This window comes from Leptosomus discolor, chromosome 5, assembly GCF_034619465.1.
Source record: "Leptosomus discolor isolate bLepDis1 chromosome 5, bLepDis1.hap2, whole genome shotgun sequence".
Classification (NCBI taxonomy): Eukaryota; Metazoa; Chordata; class Aves; order Leptosomiformes; family Leptosomidae; genus Leptosomus; species Leptosomus discolor.
In genome coordinates, this window is record NC_141395.1 from 57,278,296 (window position 1) to 57,299,843 (window position 21,548).

At 38.7% G+C, this 21,548-nt stretch overlaps 1 protein-coding gene across 2 annotated transcripts in view; it reads left to right on the top strand.

Annotated features, from left to right (window-relative positions):
* PTDSS1 (phosphatidylserine synthase 1) overlaps positions 1-20,934 on the top strand; it is a 29,157-nt gene extending 8,223 nt beyond the window's left edge. The window contains exons 4-13 of one of the 2 annotated variants that reach the window (XM_086465530.1): positions 1,242-1,366; positions 4,427-4,585; positions 8,082-8,233; positions 10,210-10,351; positions 11,401-11,513; positions 13,152-13,217; positions 17,527-17,626; positions 18,789-18,857; positions 19,384-19,453; positions 20,798-20,934. In XM_086465530.1, the coding sequence (XP_086321656.1) occupies positions 1,242-1,366; positions 4,427-4,585; positions 8,082-8,233; positions 10,210-10,351; positions 11,401-11,513; positions 13,152-13,217; positions 17,527-17,626; positions 18,789-18,857; positions 19,384-19,453; positions 20,798-20,910 (1,109 nt within the window). In that variant the 3' untranslated portion in view covers positions 20,911-20,934. The remainder of the gene's footprint in view (positions 1-1,241; positions 1,367-4,426; positions 4,586-8,081; positions 8,234-10,209; positions 10,352-11,400; positions 11,514-13,151; positions 13,218-17,526; positions 17,627-18,788; positions 18,858-19,383; positions 19,454-20,797) is intronic. The other variant, XM_086465529.1, reaches the window with a different exon arrangement.
* The last annotated feature ends 614 nt before the right edge of the window (positions 20,935-21,548 follow it).

Genomic DNA, 21,548 nt, shown 5'->3' on the forward strand with positions numbered 1-21,548 from the left:
GATACGGTCGGAGCCTGACCTCCTGTACTTTGGGGAAAAGGCTGCACGCAAAATCAAGGGCAACATTTTTCCTTGTGTAATTCTGTTTCTTCTGGCAAGGCTTATTTAGCCACGCTTGAGGACTCAGACCTGTTCAGCAGATGAAAGGCAGGAGTAGTGTGTCCTCGACATTTCAGGATGCACCCTTGCCTGCAGGTTGTACTACTTGTAGTAGTGTGGCATCTGTTTACCTGATGTGTTTTTAGGGTGTACTGCAGAGGACAGTGTATATGTACTTTCTATTTGTGTGTGTACTCTAGCATACAGTAAGGATTAACAATACATGGGTTCTGGTTCTAGTTTAAAAGCTCTTTTCAGAATTGCTATAATTTATTTTGGATGGCAGATACTAAGTTTATTCATATTACTCTTTCCGCCTTCCATGACACTGCTGCAGGACACAAGTAAGTTTGACTGCTAGACTGTGGAAATAGTGTTAGTGTTTATAAGCTTCTTCCAAATGTGGTCTTAGATAGCTGTGAACTTGTGAATAATGTAAAGATATGCTCCAGGAGCCGCTTCATCTACCCACAGATCTGCACCTAGGACTGTTAACTTCTAACAAGTTTTTCTTTTTTTAAAAAAAATCTATCTTCAGGCACTGGGAGGAGAGAGGCTGTAGTCCCAGATGCAGTAGGGTATCGTAATTTATAATGGTATGAAAACAAATCATAATCATCTTTACCTTTAAGAGCTTCAAACAGGAAACTTTCCAATGCATTAGTTTGTATTTATAATGACTCTGTTGCCAGCATAACTCAGAATTGCCAGGTGGGATCTTTGTTGGAATCTGCATATAGGCTTAGGGACCTGCACTAGAGAGACCAAGAATACTTAAAGCAAAGAGGCAGAGCTAATCCAATCCTGGGGTCCTAATATACCTCTTTCTAAAGAGCTTCCTGGTCACAGCCTTGCACTACTCATGTTTAAACTGATTAGACTGATTTTGTTTTGATTTGGTTCGTGCAATTGAGCACATATATCACTTGAAACAGGAGGTGATATGAAGTGCTAGGTGCTCAGAGATTACCATCTGACTTGTGTCTCTTAGGCTTTTTTGCATGTAGCCACGGTATATAGAAAACTCATTTGTGCAAATCGGGCATGTATAGAGCAACAGTTTGAAAGCAGCTTTTTTGGACTCTCTGTGTCCCAAGGAGTTTTGTGAGTGAACATGATTCTAAAGCTGAGTCTTTCTGCAGGTCTCAGCGTGCTCTATTTTCTGTTCCTGGTGTTCGTGCTCTTCCTTAACTTTGAGCAGGTAAAAGCAGTGATGTACTGGCTGGATCCTAATCTTCGATATGCCACAAGGGAAGCAGATATTATGGTATGTATCCATGGCACTTTGTTGGACCTTTTGGCTACTTTAGAGATGGTGAGAGAGGGGATAAATCTGAATTTTAGTGGCACGAGTGGTGCAAGTTTGTGCCTATACTTGACAGAGTCAACGAGCCTTTTCTGTCAACTGCTATTTCTTTGCACTGAAATCAGTTGTTGTGAAAAACAGTCTTGCCTGTATTCTTTCTAATGCAGATGTTCAAATGGGTGCCCAGTCAGGAGTGTGAGATGTTTGCAGTAGGGTGGCTTTGGATTGCTTTAGAAATGAGCCTGGATACTGAAAATAGACTTAGCAAGGTAGTTTCTAAATGAGGCCTGTATGGTGTTTGTGTCCCCAGATAATTTTTTTTTTTTTTTTGATGCCACAATGCTGCAAAGGGCTCTGGTCTTGCTTATTGCTCTGAGCTTAGCGCGTGACTGGCATGCTACTGAGGATGTGAAATCCGGGTACAGCAACTGCAGGGCTCTGCTGCCTTCCAGTCACCCAGCTAAGCACTGGTGTTGTTACCATTAGGACATTACTTCTGTAGACCATTATCTGGAGCGTCATGGAAAGCTAGGCTCTTTCTTCTGCCTCTTGAGCAGCTTGCAAAGAGTTTTCAGTACAGAGAACATTCCCCTTCAGGTGAGGACACTAGCACAGGGAGTTGAGATAGTAAAAGGAGGCCTGGGAGAAATATGTGAGGTATGTTGGGAGGCAGGCAGAAGAGGGTGTGAGTGGTTCAGCACCAAGCCTAAGAGGGTTACTGCATGGAGAGGCAAGAATTTCCAATCTTGTCCTCTTCACTATCGCACCAAATTACTGCCCACCGCCTGACCAGCATGCTTCCTTGCCCTTGGGTTTGCGCATCGATGCACCATGGTCACCTGTGGTATGGTAGGTGCTGTTATTGGACCCGTGCCTCAAGTAAGGAAATACACTGATTGTCTTTGGCAAGTAGCAATTTACTGCATATGCAAACTACCGCACAGCACCTAATCAGCAGTGGCTGCACACTCCTGCCCTCTAGCATGTAAGAAGGAATGGAAACCTTTACAGTGCAGTAAGCTTACATCAGATGATTGACAGCGAGAGCTGCATACAAGCTCCTTACCTGAAAAACTCTGGATGCTTCAGGTGTTGCATCTCAGCTGATCAGCAGTATGTGCTGTGCAACCCCAGCATCCAGAGCAGGGCTGTGGCTTTCTGGTCTGCAGGAGACTTGTGGTGGTGGTGGCAAGGCGTGGGCAGCCTGCTGTTAGGGTGATGGGAGGAGACACTGCTAAATGGAGCATGAGCATGGGGGTTAGTGATGTTGCTGAGCAACAAAAGGGAGCTGTTGGTAAGTCAGATTCACCTGGCTTTCCTGTCATTTAAGTTAGAGATAAATAGACTCAAGTCAGGGGAGGACTAGTGTTACTACTGGCACAGAACCACAATACAGCAGATTCCCTGACTGTAGCAGTCAGTGGAAACTTAACTGTACTACTTTGCAATCCTGATACTGTCACTTAAAGCTGGAGTAAAATTTTAAAGTGCAACTATAATGAAGGCTGCAGTGGATTGGCAAAGTTGCTTGTGTATAAAAGAAAGTTCAACACATTTCACTGTATGGCTGGCAGAGCTGCGGCTGGAAAGATGAGATTGAGCGGGGGAAAAGCTCCAGTAAAAATAAAATCAAAAAAGCAGGAGCCCTGGAAAAAAGCTTACTTTTGGAGTAATCTCATAGTGTTCACTCATCATAGAGTTTCAGATATGCTGCAGCTAAGAGCCTGCGCCTTCCATTGTGCACTCCGCGCTTTTCATGCTGGCAGATGAGCTAGTTTCAGATCTCTTTGAGTACCTGCGCTAAATCTGCAGCTTTTGCCATCCTTGGGACAGGTCATGCACCTTTGTCTGAGTGACCAGCAGTGCTGGCATGTGTGAGAAGCAACACCATGCCTTCACTTTAGGGAGCACCAGCAGTAAGGGTTGTTTACAGTTTCATAGCAGGACTTAACTGCCTACTGATAGAAGTATTTCTGTGAAATTGTGTGTTCTTCTCTTTTGGAGAACGGGATTTAAATCTTCCTCTGCCATCCCCTTTTCAACTTGATCGTGGTTCATTCATGCAGGATTAGGATAGTTCTGGCCTGAAAGAGACTCCTTTCTTAATTCAACAGCACTGAGCAGTGCTGTGTTGTCACCTGCAGGTGGCAATGTATATTTGAGGAGGGTTGGAGAGCAGAGATTTTTTTAAAATGTGTTTCCAGTTGGGAATAGTTCAGTTTGTGCCCAGTGACAAGACAGAACCCCACAGATGCAGCCTCCTGATGGCATACAGATTTTTGTTGTTGTTGTGCAGTGATTTCTAGCACTTACTGTACCACATGATGAGAGAACACATTTCCTTTGTTATTGATGACTAGAATATTAATTAATATTCTTAAGAAACCTGCCACTCATCTGTGACAAAACAGTTGCAAGTTCCTTTTTATTTTTTTCTTTTAATTCAGCCCTGTGACTGAAATGTCTTAATATGAATGTGTTCTGGGAAATTGCTTTCATGAGGAAAATAAGACACAAAAGATACTCAAATGAACATTGAGATGAGTAATATGACATCACAAACTGGTGAGGATTAGTCACTGTTGAGCCACATCTGAACATCAGACAGGATGAAAATGGGGAAAGGTGGTTATTTCAAATCAAGACCCCAAAGAAAAACAAATAGCTATTTTCTGTAGTATGTTTGCTGGTTTTACTATTATTGATTTTATTGCTCCTGCTGTTCCTCTGTCACATAAGAAACACATGCTCCTTCAGGCACCAAGGTCTGTTCTGCCTCCCTTTAGATTAGAGCTGTACTGTGATGATACTGAGTCTTAATATTGAAAGTTTTCCTGCAGAGTTTAGAAGGACAAGAAAGCAGAGTAATGCTGATTTTAATATTCTTATAGTTTCAGGCTTGTTGCACTTGATAGAAAGAAGTTTCTTCATTCTAATTTTCTGAACTGAACTTAATTTCTGAAGTTGCCTGTTGATTGAAGTTTTTTGTTGTTTGTTTTTTTTTTTTTTCCCCATTAACAGGAGTACGCTGTGAACTGTCATGTTATCACTTGGGAGAGAATCCTCAGCCACTTTGATATATTTGCTTTTGGGCATTTCTGGGGCTGGGCTATGAAGGCTTTGCTGATCCGCAGCTACGGGCTGTGCTGGACCATTAGCATCACCTGGGAACTCACTGAGGTAGGCCACCCACTTATCTTAATTATAAGCAAATGTATGAGACCCGAGTTGTTCTTGGGGGGAAGTGTGAATGTTGCTAGAAGGCTGACTCATTAGTTCTCAGTATAGATTTGTGTTTCAAGCCTTCTAAACCAGTTGCTGAGCAATTGGTGCAGTTTCATTAGTGAACAACAGCAGGCTGGGGTTTAGGTAAGTGAGTTAGTACTGCTGGAACAGGAGGGAAGTCTAGGCCAGCCTATTGTTGCCATCAATAATTTGTTTTCTGCTGTTACAGGGGTCAACACTCCTGCTACTTCAGATCTTGACCAATATTCCCTGATTCAGAGCAGTTATCCTCCTTTTTCACCCTGCAATATCTGTATTCTACTGTCATGATCCCCTTACCCCAGATACAACAGTATCATGCATTGTGTGGTCGTGCATACTGTACAGTGAAATGGAGTTGAAGGGTCCCTGAGGAAGGTGTGAGGACCCATGAGAAGTCTATGTGGAACGGCAAGACGCTATTCGGTGTGTTGTTTTCTGTTGTGAGGCCTGAGTGCATAGCCCTTCTTTTGTTAAATTGTACCCCACAAGCCTAGTTTGTTCATGTTCATTGACATAAAAATGTGGTTTTTACTAGACCTGGATCTAAGCTAGATCATACATGCTGTAGTCCCCTGCACCATGGTTTGGATGACCACTGATTTAATTTTGTCGCTTAGCTTTAGCACAGTTTTCCCAAGCACATGCTTAAATCGTTTGACTGCTGGCACTTTCAAATCCTAATTTGGATTTAAAAAAAATACAGATACTTGACTTGATTCAGTCAGTTGACTGTTGCTTGGAGTGATGGTGCTTATTGTTAGATCTGTTTTATGAATTCAAGCTGATTAATTGCTACTCTAGATATTTTCATTTGCATGTAACCTAGAGCTTGATTAGTAGAATATGTCACCTAAAATCCAAGGATGCATTTCTATAAAAATTAGTTTAATTTCATTATATTCTTTGACTAGACAATTCAGAGAAAAAAAAAATCCAATTTTTATCAGTTTTTGGGTCAGTGTAGTCTAACCTGTCACACTTAAAATAGTAAGTGTAGATGTAAACACATGAATTTAGTCTTTAAAATCAGAGTTTCCCATAGAGCTTGCTGTCTTGAGAATGCTTGGCTTATCTGACAACACATTTATAATTCAGTATCATAGATAAGGATTTAGTTGTCTGAAATTAAACTTCTGGGCTTGAAAATACTGGTGCCATGAGTTCCTTTTCAAAACATCTTTTTGTTCTGTGGCATTGAAGGATATGCTGTTTTCTAAGTTATTTTGAAGCTGCTTAAAATTGGGATTTCACAATTACCCGTCCACAAAAAAAAACTTTGCTAGTTATTGTACTCATTTTTTCCCTCTGGAAAAGAATAAATTTGGATTTGTTTCACACACAGTCCTATCATTCAGTTGATCATCAAACAATCGTCGTCTTCAGTTTGACACCACATGGGGTGTCTAGTATTCCCTGTTGTTGAAAGGCAGGTTATTGGAACAGACAATGTCTTGGGTAAGGCTCAACATATAGAGAGGTTATTACCACCGAAATGGGTTTTTAATGAATGAGTTAATTCAGGAGAGTCGTTAGAAACCTACAGAAGTTATCAGGGCAGTTACACAGGGATTTAGCTGTGCATCTCCTGTTAGTATTAATGGCTCCCTGTTCTGAAATGGGACACTTGGCTCATGCTCCATACTATCGGATTAGAGTTGGGATGCAGGCAGACCTTGGTCTCTCGTTCTGAGAAAACAGCTAGCACCTTAGAGATGGTCTGGCTAACACCTGTGTTCTGTTTTTTGCTGCCTTATTGTCTGCAACTTGTGGTGTCTTTGGTTGGATTCTTGCAGACTGGAGTTTGTAGCCTAGTGTCCCTTTCAGATTAATTTAATTTAAAACATGAAAGGGAAACTGTGGTAGGATAATGAGCAACATCATATAGCTGGGGTCCTGAAGAGAAATTAAAATTTTCTTTTCTACAGGTTGAAATTCCCATAGCCATGTCAAAGAAAAACAAGTTGCTTTGATATACTTTTGCAAGAGTTTTCAAAGGAACTGTCATTGTCAATATCAGTCACTGTAATTTATTATAAATGGACCAGTATTCATTCTTTCTGTATACAGAAAACATTCTTCATGTTCATTTTCCCACATCTGATTTTTTCAGTATTTTATTTATACATCTGTTAACAAAAGATATGTTATTACAAAATCATACCAATAATCTTTCACAGACATAGTGTATGTACATTAACTGACAAAAATTGTACTGGTTTTGTGGAAGTAGGAATATTCTTTAGTTTGTTGTGTGTTTTGTTAAGCATCTCCTTGAGTATTCCAAAGGGACTTCTTAACACATGGCTGTCTTGATTTCCAGTCCACAGCTAACTCTGTCAGTCTTATTTTTTTGGCTTGCGGTCATTTTTTCTTGCAGAATAACAAAACCAATTATTTTGTCTAAAAGAAGAATGAGAGGCACTGAACCCATTTCTAGCTCTCAGTAAATTATGTTTATATCTTGCCTTAACTCTGTCCAGTTGTTCTTCACTCTATCAAAAGTGTGAAGTCACCAAATGTATCTGTAAATATTTAATTGCCTTACTAATGGCTCATAGTGGTCTTCATTTAAGTTGTGTTCAAAAAGGAAGAGACTGCTTCAGAGGTAAACCGTTTGTCCGTCTTTAAGGGACTGAATGGGTTTTGATACATCCAGATGGTGTCAGCTTTTCAGTCTGTTGGTTTGGTTCTGGCCTGTTTTCTAGTATCTTCATTGTTAGTGCTTAGCAGAGACCAAGCAGGAAGGGAGAGTGGAATATCCTCTTAACTTCTTGAGCCATTCTGGCTCAAGTATGGCAGCAAAGTATGTAGTATCTGAAATATTGGTGAACTCTTAGTCTTTTTACAGTCACTAGATTTCCAAAAAATAGTAGATGAAAGAAAGAGTTTTGAAATAGAACAAGTCTTAAGTCCTGAACTCCAACAGGCTTTCATACTGACAGTTGTTACAAATGCATCCATTCTGCTTACTGCATCTTGTTACTGGTTTAGAAAACATACTTCTTAAAACTATTTAGCAAAAATAAAACTAAGATTCTCTTCAATTTATTTTTTTAAAGCACAAAACTCCTTCTTTCCTCGAAGAAATGCAGTAGTTTTGCTTGTTTCATGCATCTCTATGGATGTTCTCTGTGTCATATTTGAGAGGCCAAGAGCTGCGTGAAATCCTTATACACAGCATAGCCCCAACAGGGAACAGTGAGAAGGAAACCTCTGATGTCTTGTGTGGGTCTATCCAAGGCCTTCTGAAGTTAATGGAAGGATGCCCATCAAATTTCGGTGGTTGTGGCTCATGTCCTTAAAGTATGACATGTACTGAAAGGCTGATATTTGAATGTGTACTTAAAAAGTGAATTTATATGAATTCTGTGCTGTTCCTCACCCAGAATCTTTTTGCTGTATTCTGTAGCTCTTCTTCATGCACCTTCTGCCTAATTTTGCTGAATGCTGGTGGGATCAAGTCATTTTGGACATCCTGCTTTGTAACGGGGGTGGCATCTGGTTGGGCATGGTAGTTTGTCGTTTCTTGGAGATGAGGACCTATCACTGGGCAAGCTTCAAGTAGGTCTAAGTTAAAGCTTGATAAACATTGTATTTGACGTTACTATATTAACTCCATTTCCTTGGGAAATAGACCTTCTTTCCGTATATAAAACACACATGGTTTAGAAATAGCATGCAGTATGCATGTGCTAACAATGCTGTAAATTTGTTTTAAATGTTAAAAATCCATCTCAGAATAATGCTACTCTAGAGCAGGTATTTGTAAATATGATTTTATATAATTTTTCTTCGCGATCTAAGTTACAAGTATTGATGCCAAATGAAAGCATAAAGTATTAAAGCTATTTGTTTATTTTGTACAAGTAAAACTTTGAAGAAGGCAGTGAACAAAAAATGTAATTGTTTTCTCATTATACAATGTTTTTAAACTAGATCTGGGCTCACCTTGATAAGGCATTAGTGTGGCAATCTGTCAGCACTAGTTGTAATTGCAGAAGAGGAATCAGGCTGATTGTACCTGTTTTGTGAGTTGCCTAACCCCATTGCTGACCCTCTAAAATAAATAGAGTAATTGCAAAATAAAGTAGTGTTTCTTGTGTAAAAGGGCAACAGCTTGTGACATAGTGTCAGTTCCCAGCTGGCCAGGTATGGTTTCTTCTGTAGTTTTTTGCCCCTCTCCTCCCTTCTTCCCTGCCATTTGGTGGCAAACATGGTTATCTGCATGTTACCAATGGTCTAGATGAAACAGGATCAAGTACAATGAATTGCCAAAGGATATTGCCTTGTGAGATGGAAAAGGAGCTCAAATCTTGATTTCTGAATTGGTACGCCACTTGAACTTCTGTACTGCTTTCCTTTCTTACAAATTTGTTAATTGTTCTGAGAACCATCCAGCCTTTAGTCTCACTTAAATTTTCCTGCATTTCAATTCAGGAGGAATAATAAGCATTATAGAGTTGATGGTTTCTCTCTTTTTAGAGAGTTTACTGGAAGCTAAAAGAGCAGAATATCTATGGCAGGACTAGTCTTTACTGTCTTTGTGGAATAATTTTTCCTCGCGTTCTTTTAAATGCATGAATAGATTTCATTAGTATGAAGAAGAGCTGCATAGAATGAGAAGCTTTTGCTTGTGCCCTTCTGTTTTATTTTTCTTTTTTCATTGAATAAATGCAAATCTTAAAAGATTAGAAGGTTCTCCCTTACGTAAGATCCCGCTAGTCTAAAAGAACGCAAGCATCAGAAATAGCAAACCTGAATCTCTTTTTTTTTTTTTTTTTTTTTTTGGTCCAGAAGGGCCAGGGAAATAACAGGGTGAAAATTGACTTCTATCCCTGCTAGTCTTCCTTCAGAAGAGAAAACTGAGTTTTTCTTAGATTCCCTGTCCTTTGGATGCTGTTGCTCATCTGAATTAATGTTATCAAAAGCAAGAACCAGTAACACATCTGTCAGATGAACCTCCATTCACATCCCCTTTCAGAAGGGAATTTAAAAGCCTTCTAGCTGGTAATAGTGCTCACATCTCTCCAGATTTACGTGCATCTAATATCAGAACAGCAGGGGTTGTGTGTGCTGGAAGTGCAGTATTTTCAAACCTGTGGAGCCAGCCCCTTATGCAATTAATGAATCTAACAGATTTTTGAAGCATTGGTGTCAGTGAGCTCTAGAACAGGGAGTCTTTGGGATAGCAGGAGTGGCAGCTAGACTAGGAAGAAACACTCTCTAGATTTTCCAGGGGGGTTGCAGAATCCCAGTCCTTGTTTCTTTCCTTCATGGAGAGAATGTTAGTAACTAACTACAAAACGTTTCTGAGGACAGAGGAGGGTGGACTTTGATAGCAGAATGCACCCTGACTGAAATGCTTCATAGATTATATTTCTTAATAAATTAAATATTGCCTGGTACACAGTTGTGTCTATGAAGATCTCTGCTGTCCAGTGAAAAAGTGTGATTGTTCTCAAACGCCAGTAATATGGCTATTGCTTTTATTTTCTTGCATGTTGCTTGTATTTACTCCAGCCATTCTCTTTTTCTAGGGACATTCACACAACCACAGGGAAAATCAAAAGAGCTGTATTACAGTTCACCCCAGCCAGCTGGACTTATGTCCGCTGGTTCGACCCTAAGTCTTCATTTCAAAGAGTGGCTGGAATCTACCTTTTCATGATCATTTGGCAGGTAAGAAATAAATTCTGTGAGATCAAAGCTGCTATCAGCTCAGTTACTTGTTGGCTGTGTTTGGCTAGAAGGTATTCTAATGCAACGTATGTCTGTCATCAAAACACACAGTTAAATGAATTGATAATACAGAATTGATCAGGCCATTGTTCACGGGAGTTATGTGATAGTTGAGGAGTGTAATTACAGAATCTGTGGAAAAAAACAGACGTTACAGATTGCTGTACTGGACATAGATTGCTTTTTGCAATTGATAGAGTTTTAAAAACTGCTAAAACCACTAAACCTTTAAAAACTGTGGTGTTTTGGGGTGGATTTTTTTATTGGTTTGTTTTCAGTTTTATGGTTTTGGTTTTTTTTTTGTTGGGTGGGTTTGTTTTTGTTGTTTTGTTTTTTTTTTTTTTTCTTTCCCATTGACTGTTGGATGGGTCAGTGTTACTCAGGAATCTGGCCTTGACCCAGCAAGGCTCCATAATATGTCCAAACTGCTTTGGTACTTTGTCATACAAATGCTAGCAGACTTCACCAAAACTTCTGGGTTTTTTTTTTGGGGGGGGGGGGGGTGTTGTTGGTCGTTTTTTGGTTTGTTTTTGGTTTGGTTTTGTTTTTTAAATTTGCTGAATTAATTTTTTAAAAAAAGAACCAGAAGTGTTTGATATGCATTTTTGTTTTAATATGATCTCTTCTACTTCTCTACCAAATTTGATTCTGTCATTCACAGCTGATTAAAGATATGAAAGTTATCAGAAGACCTCTGCAGTGTGAATTAGTGTCTCGTGCCTTAATGGGTTTCTGGAAAGACAGCAAATACTTTCATACAGATATCTAGGGGAGAATTCTTTGTTTTACTCGTATATTCCTTGCTTGTCCTAGAGCAGGAATCTTATGCTCGTTAAGGCCTCAATCTAACCAGCAGGGCTATAGTAAAGCATAAATAGTTTTCCTTATGTATTTTAGTTTCCATATTAATCTTTGCACATTTTCTGTAGTAACTCACTAAGAGTTATGTAAGTTGAACACTATTAACTACCTTTTTTTTTTTTTTCTAGTTGACTGAGTTGAACACATTCTTTTTGAAACATATCTTTGTGTTCCAAGCAAGCCACCCTTTAAGCTGGGGGAGAATTCTCTTCATAGGAATCATTACAGCGCCCACTGTAAGGTAATTTTGTTGCCATGGTGTTTTTTTTTCAGTTTGAAGTAGCTTGACTTCTAGGCACCTAAGAACTGCATATAGTTTGTGCATAAGGAAATTATGCTTTTGCCACCATGAGAAACAAAACAATTACCACTTTTCAATAAAGTGTATTTTCTGAGAAGTAAACTAATAAGGTGAAATGTATATAAACAACCATGTTTCCATGGGGATGCAGAACCAGTGTGTTCCATCTTCTGTTTGTAGAGCATCTCCCTGTTTTGTGAGTTAGCTGCATATGTTATCCTTGAGGACTGCGTATGAAAGTATCCAAGTTGATGAGTCAGATGCTCACGAAAGTGTAGGTGAAGAAAAATAGAGCTCTTGTTTTTTATAACTGAGCTCCTTGTTCTGTTTGTCTACAGGAAATATTAGCAAGTTATAAGAAAAGATAGACCATTACCATATTGTGAGTAACAGAACAGTGTATATGCAGTATTAACAGTTGTGTAGAAACATTAACCTGCTTTTTAGTCATGCACACTATTTCATGTTGTTAGCAGTCCCCTTATTTTTTTTTTTTTTTCGTGAGACATAGCTGTAGGTAGACAGAATGCACACAGTTCTGAAGTTAGAGGCAGGGAATTTCCCATTCACAAGTAAAGTGATGTTACCTTGGACAGTCAATTCATTTTTTTACTTAAAATTTATTTAATTTGTCAAATATTTATTTTATAAATAAATATTATTTAATAAAATAAATTTAATTAAAATTTATTTCATTAAAAAATAAACCAATGCAGTCACACATTGGGTTATTCCTAAAATACAGCTGTCAGTGTCTCAAGTTATGTGCCACAATTTCACACTGTTTATTAAATCACCTTAAACATCCTAGCTCCTGTATAGGTGAGCTTTTAAGCATTTTCGTGGCACTTGCCAACCTGTGGAAATCTTTATTCTTAAACAGTCCTTGTATTGTTGAATTAATAACACTTATCTTCCCCATCTGTCAGTGGAAATCGGAGTCAGAGACTGAGAAAAGGAACTTTGGTTCCACTTCTTTGGAATTCCCCTCTCTGAACTCTTAAAATTTAGGAGCATAAAGAGCATGCAGAACAGAGCAGAATGGTCTCCAGTCTGTTTTCAGAACAGTGAGAAATTCTCCTCTATTCTTGACAGGAAAGCATACCAGTGGTTAGAGCGCTCACCCAGGATGTAAAATAGTCATATTCAGTTTCTTTCAAGATTCAAACTCACATCTCTCAAGAAAACGCACTTGTTAATTAATTGAAAAACTGTGGAAAAAAGTGGAGGATTCTCTAATTCTTTTGAAGGTGTTGCATTTTGCCTAAAAATTTGGAGCTTCAGTGGAGATGCAAGAGACAAATACGTAGCTTTGTTAGCCTACTGGTTTGGGTACTTTCCCAGTCTTTGCTCTCAGGATTGTTTTCTGTGTTGTTTCAAGCTATTTGATCTATGTAATAATCTGTCCTACTAGAATTGAAGCCATCTGGTAGACATCCAGAGTTATTGCATGGGATTTTAACCATCAGCACTTCATTTTCAGTATAGATACAGTTGTAACATAAACTTTTTTTTCTAAATGTCAGTACTCTGGGGACTTTCAGCTTTACTGAAGAATTTTTTTGTTTCCCTTCTCAGGCAATACTATGCCTACCTCACAGATACACAGTGCAAGAGGGTTGGAACTCAGTGCTGGGTGTTTGGGTAAGTGTTCTTGCTGCATTCTTGAAGCACTTGGGCAAGTGTTAATATGTGTCCAGCAAAGGAAGAGGCTTTGCATGAAGCCAGTCCTTGTCTTGTGTTGTTTTTAGTATAAAGAACAGTATGGAGAGATTTTCTTTTTTTTCTTCTTTGCAAGTTCAGAGGAAAGGAAAATTCTGGATTTGGAGGTAGAAAATGGGAAGTGGTAAAATAAGTAAGGAGAAGAACAGAAGGAAGAACTAGAAACTGCTGGGTAAAGCTAGGCTCCTTCAAAGTAGCGTTGGCCTTGCTGCCCATATTCTCAGTCAGGCGAGAAGGGTAAAGCTCTTGCCTCTACCACTTGCCCGTCACCGGAGCAATGTTTACCTGGCCATCAATGTGGGCGTAGCTGCTGTTAGCAGAGTCGCGACGGAAGACAGTAAAACAAACTGCAGTTATCAGCTATTTCTATTCTATTCTCAAAGAAGGGAAGGAATGATACTATGCATGGTGGTTACCTTGGCTACAGTCTCTTTCACCGTGTCTCTTGGAGGAGACCTTGAAATGAAGAGTTTGCATGATTGCTTCTGGTGAGAACTTCCTTGTCTAGATGGCTTGACTAAAATGTTCTGGAAACCTGAAGCATATGCTATTGTAGGATTATAAAAACTTCTTGTAAATAAGCAGCATAGTAGTGTCCCTTTTGATTTATGTCTTGGAAGCTTACAAATGGGAAAACATGAAACATCCTAAATCACATCTTAAAGAAAAAAATTTAACATGTATTTTAATAAACTATTCAAGAAGCTAATTCTTGATGGCCATTTCATTCTCTTTGTCAAGATTAGTATATGTCTTATTTCCAGAATTGTCTGAACCATTTTTGCATTTAGTAGAAGAATCTATTACTGTTTTAAATTGGAATAGCATTTCAATGAGCCATAAAATACTCAGATCTAATTTAGAGGCAGTGCTCTGGCAAACTTATCTCACCTTTACTGTTAGTCTTAGGGATGTTAGAGTTTTAGAAACAGTGCTGGGTTGGAAGGCATGTTTCCAGGTGCGCTACGCCACCATAAATACCACCACTTTCTCAGCATTTAATTGAGATAAGAGCAGAGTGTGCTGCAATGTAACTGAAAAAATACCTACTCTTGTTTTAAACGTACCCTGGAGAATATGACGCATGTCTCCTTGGGTTTGGCTGGGCTTAAATATGCACTTCTTTCACTGACTTGCCACCTTCCTGGGTGAATCTGTTACTGTCTTCAACTCATGACCATAACATCTAATGGACATTAAAAAAGTAGTAACTCTGTTCTTGTTTAGTTCTGGTGCTGAGTAGGAGGTGATATATATTTTCTATAAGCCTAAACCTCCTTACTTAGGGAGGATCTCCCTCCTCCTAACGTTGATTTCTAAAGAGAGTCTGTAACACGCACAGTCCTGAAAAAGAATTTTTTTTTTTTTTTTTTTTTTTAATGATCGTGGCAGAGTAACCTGCTTTCTGGGTTTGGTATGGATGGTTCTTTAGTGCTGAAAATAACTAATTAATCACACAATTAATGCGACTACTTAATTTACAGTTAGAATCAAATAACCATGCTCTGTTTATGCATAAACATCTTGGTGGTTACAGATCAACTGTATTAGTGTTTTGGAGATCTGCATTTGAATACAGGCACGTTACTGAAATCTGTATTTAGATTATTTGGGAATTGAGATGTTTATATGAAAAATTAAATTTTCTCAACTATAAGTGGTAATTTTAGAGTCTTGTAGAAGACACATTTTAAACAATTTTATCATTTTGGGTGAACAATTTTCAAATTCTACATTACAAAGAAAGAAAGGTAGGTGAACTTCTGTTTCATCCAAGAGAAAGAATGTAAACATATTCTTTTGCAAACTGAAGGGAAATAGATGCTGAATGTTTGCTTTCTGGCTCTGAAAAATTGTTAAGGATTATGGAAACCATCATCTTTGCGTCAAACCATCATCCTTGCATCACTGAACACATTAATGTCATATATGTAAATATATGATGCCCAAATACCTCTTTTTGATCACATAACAAGAATTGCAATGGAATATTCATCTACAGTCCAATCTAATCATAGGAAATGTGCATGGAATAAGTGTTCTTCTTGATACTGCTTACTTCTGTAATCTGCCACAGAAGCAGTGCTAGGAGTTCCTGTTGTTTGTTGGAGAAGGAGCACTTTTCTAGTAATACAACTGTCCAGAATATAATTTCTGAAGCAGTTAAAATTAAGTATATAGAATATTCGTATCTGTGGTGATGAAGACACACTTCTAAAGGCACAAATCTAATTTGTAACAGCTTAACCATGGGAATAATTAAAATTAGTGCCTTACATTAGTAGGAAACTGTGTTCTCTGCAACTTGTCGTACAGCATAGTGTCACTCTCAAATAGATGACAGTAGGTGATGTAAGGCATGAACAAGGTCAATGCAACATCTCTGCTGGAAATGGCACCATTTTCATTAAGATGAAGCCTTTCAAAGAGAAATATCTGTTAGGATGTTACCAAAGCGTTTTCATTGAATAAAAACTTCCAGTGTCTTTAGTTCTATTGAGTGTTCTCATCACCCTTAGTAGGACACGAACACCTTTCACTGTTAGCTTTCTTCTACCTTTTGATTTACCACTTCTTTAACTGTAATAGCTGTCCTATTGTACAACGTACTTAACCCAAGTATTCTTGACAAGAATAATGGAAAGAATGTATAAATGCAGCACAAACAGCTGTATAATTTTTTGAGTCCTTGTTGAAAATAGCCTATTGAGTTTTTTTGTGCCTTTGAGTATGTCATACTCTCATATGTTTGTTTCCTGATGGTGGTCTTTCTGTTCCCACTGCTGTAGTTCAGTTTAACTATTTTTTAATCTGCAGCTGGATCAGTATAATAATGTAAAACCAAAAAAGAAAATCAGTTGGTGACCCAGCAGAGTAATGCTGCTTTCAAGTTTTTACTAATATGCACCTCCTTAATTTGCAGGATTGGTCAGTTAGGTGTTACTTTCACAATTCTAAGTTTTGGCGCCGCTCATCATGCTCCAAGTCACATTAGACGGTACAGAGAAAGCTGTAACTTACTCTTTGCACCAGGACCGTCTCTGCAATACAAGTGGTTAAGTCGTGCCCACATCTTTCCTCCCTCTTTCATGGAGAGAGCTGGGTCCTGTCTGCCAGGCAGTAGAGCTGGTTGTGGCAGCTTCCTGGTTGTGGAGAGTGCTGGTAGGGAACATGACCTGCCACGTCGAGCTTGGGAGACCGGAACACTTGACCTGGTGTTAAGTGTGCCTGCGCACATTTGAGGGGCTTTCATGCATGTGCTCATATGTACAACCTCTAAGTTACTATTGAACAAGTTAAGTATTAAACTTTTATAAATTTAATAGTTTTCTTCATGACTTGCTTCAGCTTGAGAAGGGTCAATTTTCTACACTTTTGCTGCACCAGTCATGTTTCTACACTTGTATTTGTTAAAAAAGTGTAATTTTGTGTCCAGGACCGATACAAACTAAATATATTTCCATGGCAGGTGAGGAAGCTTTGGATTCATAACCTGTTGTTCCACACCAAGTGGTGGACAAGCCTCCATAGCCTTGAGCCTGAAAAGGTGTAACCATCTGGTATGAGGAGAGAGCTGGAGATGCTTGTTTTGATTCTTATAATGGCAGAGAGAAAAGTAAATACTGTAATTTTTCCTCTCACATTTCTCCCAAGGTCCTCTGTTACTGTAGTGTGGACCTGAGTTTACACATAAACCAGAGCAAATGTGTTGATTCTCAGAGAGTTTGAAATGCTGTTTCATGTTAATTTTCTCATTAGAATCCATCCAAAACAAGCAAAGTAGCCTATTTAGAATGGTAGTAAATTTACATCCAGTTGAGAAATATCCACAGCACAGTTCTAGTTCATCCACAGAGAGTCTGTTTGTTGTTCAGCATGGAAAAGAAATTTTATCTGGTGAGCTTTATCTGAAGCACAGTGGTAGGTATAAACAAAAATTATCTGCTGTTGGCACACACTCTTGCTGTTCCCTGGACAAGCAGAGGCTCGTGGAGTTGTAAACTGCCAGTTGATCACTTTTTGTATGCTTTTATGCTGAAGAAAAGTATAGAAAGAAAAATAAACTTCCCAAAGAATTTCAGTTAATGGTGGTGTTGGGGAGGTGTGTGCTCGCGAGAGAGTAGTGCTTGTTTAGAGCTGACGGTCTGGGGTCTGGGTTGTGAACATGCGAGTTAAATCCTTAGTGTTTGTAACGACTTTCCCCTGCCCCCTCTCTTTCGTTTACCCACAGGGTTATTGCTTTCCTTGAAGCTATTGTGTGCATAAAGTTCGGACAGGATCTTTTTTCCAAAACACAAATACTGTATGTTGTGTTTTGGCTTCTCTGTGTGGTAAGTGAGATTTCTCATGTGAAACATAAAGCATAGCAAAAGAGTTGAAAACATCTATTTGCTTCCTCTCCGGAACATTGGCAGCAGGGGATCATTGTCGGGGAATGCGTGTAAAGAGCTCTGGATGTCCTAGGAAAAGCAAACGCTAGATCGTTTTGAACGGACTAGAATAACTTTTTCTTATTTCTTGACATAGCAGAATATACCCACTTTACCAGGGCTTAACGAAACAAACACTAGTTATAGAGCGCTTTATCTTAATGGGAGAAAATATCAGTTTGATTGAGGCTAACTTTGGTGGTGCTTGCTCTAGTGCCCACTGAAAGGAACAGGAGTTAATGAAATGAGTAGTGTTAATAAGTAATGCATGTTGTTTCACACTGAAGTCTTACAACTACATAAACAACTCTGCTTTATCAGGCAAATCGTTCTCACTCAGCCAGCAACTTTCTGTATTTCAGTGTGATTACTGCAAATGCAGCATGAAATGCCCATTTTATAACAGTAAATGGATGTTTGTCTTGCCAGACTTGTAACTCTGATGCCAAACACACTTTTAATGGTCAGTGAAAAATAAGGCATTTATAATGGGCTGACAGATAAATACTGCTCCCTTCTAGCTGGGAACACAGTTTGAACAGGTGATAGGGAGTCAGAATTTATTGTTCTCATATTTAGCATGACAATTTTATTCCTGAAACTCCAGAAGATAAAAGTATTGAATTGCTGCCCGGATCAGAGCACCACAAAATCAAACATGTAACCCAGCCTGAAGCATGGCGCAGGGCGAAGGAAAATTAATTTTTTTCCCAGACTGGTTGTTCCTGATAATATACCTACAAGTACCTACCAACTGCCTTTGTATGATGAATGTACAGGGTGAGGACAAAAATCATACTGAGAGTGTATCTGGCATGCATGTGGGTGATCTGTATGTGTTCTCGTGCTCCCGTTGCGAATTGGTCTGCATACCCCGTGGTGGCAGAATGTATGTGTACCTTGAAGTTGAAGCACGAGTCTCGCTCATCCTGACAAAAGAGAGAAACAGAGCATGAAAGTCTCTGAATGCGGAATCTCCAGGGACTCTGAAACCTTGAACCAGCAAGGAATTTGGAAAAAGTTTTACAGATTGTTTTTTCTTTTTCTTCCCCCGCTTGTTTAGGCCTTTACAACCTTCCTGTGTTTATATGGTATGGTTTGGTACGCAGAATACTACGGCCACCGAGAAAAGGTACTTTATTAAGAAGCCTGGTTTTGTTTTATACCGGAGTTAAAACTGCAATGCTCATAGATATTAGAATTCTTTACGAGAGCTAGTATAAATGGGGGTGAGGGGGGATGGTCCAAAGTCTAACTGAAGTCAATAGAAAGAACTCTGAATTCAGCGGGCCTTGGACAGATCCCAAATTACACTGTGGTTTCTAAAGAATGCTGTCCTCTTAGTTACTCAAAATGAGGCTGTAATTTTAGGAAAGCATTCAGGGATGAATGGTTAGCTAATGTTCCCATTGTACAGGTGGAATGCTAGGGGAATATTAAGAATACTTGGTTACACAACAGATCATGTGGCAAAGGGTGAGTTCTTATTGTATCATTGATGTTGTACCTTCTAACTGGGAAGGGAAAAGTCCTAAGTACTGGCTGAATGTTTTATGAGGACTTCTGCCACAGTTTAAATTTACAAGTCTAATTGCAAACAGGAGAAGCGCTGACCACAAGACCCAGCATCCCAATGACATGTGTCTTTGTTTTTACAGACCTTATCGGAAAGCGAAGACAGCCCATACAGTCCAGATGCTTCCTGGCTTCATTCTAAATTCAGTAGAGGTATTGGCACTTTTGCACCTATATTCTCGTAGTGGTAGCATTAAGGCTGAGCACTAGGAAATGAAGCTTGAGAAACTTACCTTGGAGACATCTGGACTTATTTAAACGTCCCTGCAGGAGCTACACATACAAACCATCTGCAAAGCTATGTGGCTTTGCTGCCTTTTTTTCTTCTAACTCTTGGAAATGTATTTATTTTTTAATGTAGCAACTGAATTTTTCTGTCTTTATTCTTGTAGGTTTAGGGCATTATGCATTTCATAACTGTTGTGGACAGGTTTTCTCTCTGAACATTGCGTATTTGATTTGAAACGTGACAATGTGCATTGTGCTTTTATTCCTGCTTGTTAAGAAACGGTCAAGAATGTGCCCTGGAGCTTGTGTTCTTGCTGACACTTGCCTGGTCAATGCAGTGCTGTGGTCATAAACAGCTTTCTCTGTCCTAAGCGAAGGCAGCCTCCTTCTCTGACTTCTTTTCCCTACACTAGAGGTCAGTTAGGTTACCTGCCTCCTCTGTTAACTGTTTAGTGTGGTCTTGCTTATTGAACAAATATCAAGATTCACACCCAGAAGTTACCTCTGTCAGAGTTTATGCTTCAGGTCTTTGTGTCATTAAAAATATTTCTTATTTATCATACACTTGAAAAGAACCTGTAGTGGAGCTTCTTTATATTTCATACATGATTTTTCTTGATGCTGATATTAATTTGTTCTCAGTTTAGTAAGTTTTTGGGGTTTTATATTTTGGAGAAAAAATGCTTGCACTCAAAATGTTTTTCCCATTTATATATGCTGGAGAAATCTGGCCAAACAAATCTTTCTCTGACTTTCTGTTACTTCATTAATTACAAACTTCATACTTTTTCATGTTTTGCTCTTGAATTCTTGTTTCAGTCCCCATTGTCTCCCTTTGCTTTCCCAGAGTCAAACATGGTCTGTCATATGAAAGGCTGAAAACAAGGAATGTACTCTTACAAGGATCTGTGACCTTGTGTCTGTACTTCTTAATTTCCAATTGCCAATAATAAAAATGCGAAGGTTTAATTATTGATGTCATCAAAATGGACGATGTTTCACCACTATATTCTGCTATAGCAAACTTCTGAAATTTTTTTTTTTTGGAGGAAGAATTTTACAGAAGTCTTAAGAATTGCCTTTTTTTTTTTTTTTTTTTAACAAGAAAATAGGCCACTAGATGGTGTACGAGTATCAACCAGTTTGTGTTAGCCTGAAATAATCCACATTGTAAACATTGTAGCTCTAGAAAGCCTTGCTGTCTTTTAGATAAGAGTTTGACAATGTCAAATATATATATATATATGTCAAAAAATATTTATTTCTCAGCAGGTGCTGACAATAGTCCACCAAAACATTCAGTCAACAGTGAAAGCCATTCATCTAGAAGGAGGAATCGGCACTCCAAATCAAAAGTAACGAATGGAATTGGCAAGAAATAGGAATGGTCTCTGAAGATATCCTACAGTGTGACCAGAGATGACAAAGAAAATCAGGCCTGGCTCTGAATTTCCAAATGGGAGATTGATTTTTTTTAAATTTAAAAGTTAAGAAAAGGAGGTGTTGAAGAAAAGGATGATCAAGATGGAGCCACCGGTGTAGTGCAAATCATTGCCTGCTGACACTTGCCATTCACTGATTTAAATCTCGTTCCTTCAGCTGTGGCACCAAAAGCTAATGAAGAGTATGCTGGAAAGAAAAATAATTTTGTCATAGCAGGTACATGCTGTTTTGTGTTCAGGTGTTGCAAGTGCATTTTTAATATCTTAGTTGAGGACTTAAGCACAAAAGTTAGTAAACTGATAATCAGTTGGCATAGTTGGTTGGATTTTTTTGTTTTGTTTTACTGTGTTTTTGTTGTTTTCTAGAAGAATATGCAGTCCTTTGACTGAAAGCAACTCTGCCCTTCTTTCTCAGTCTCACAGCTAAACTTTTCTATACAAGTTAGTAAATATTTAATACTTGTATCCATCTGCTTGCTTTTATGTAAAGGCTCTTTAGACCTGGTGACAGGGGTTTACCAGCGAAGAAATGAGTCCGGGTTTCTTGTAAAGGATTTGACATTGACCTTCAAACTCTG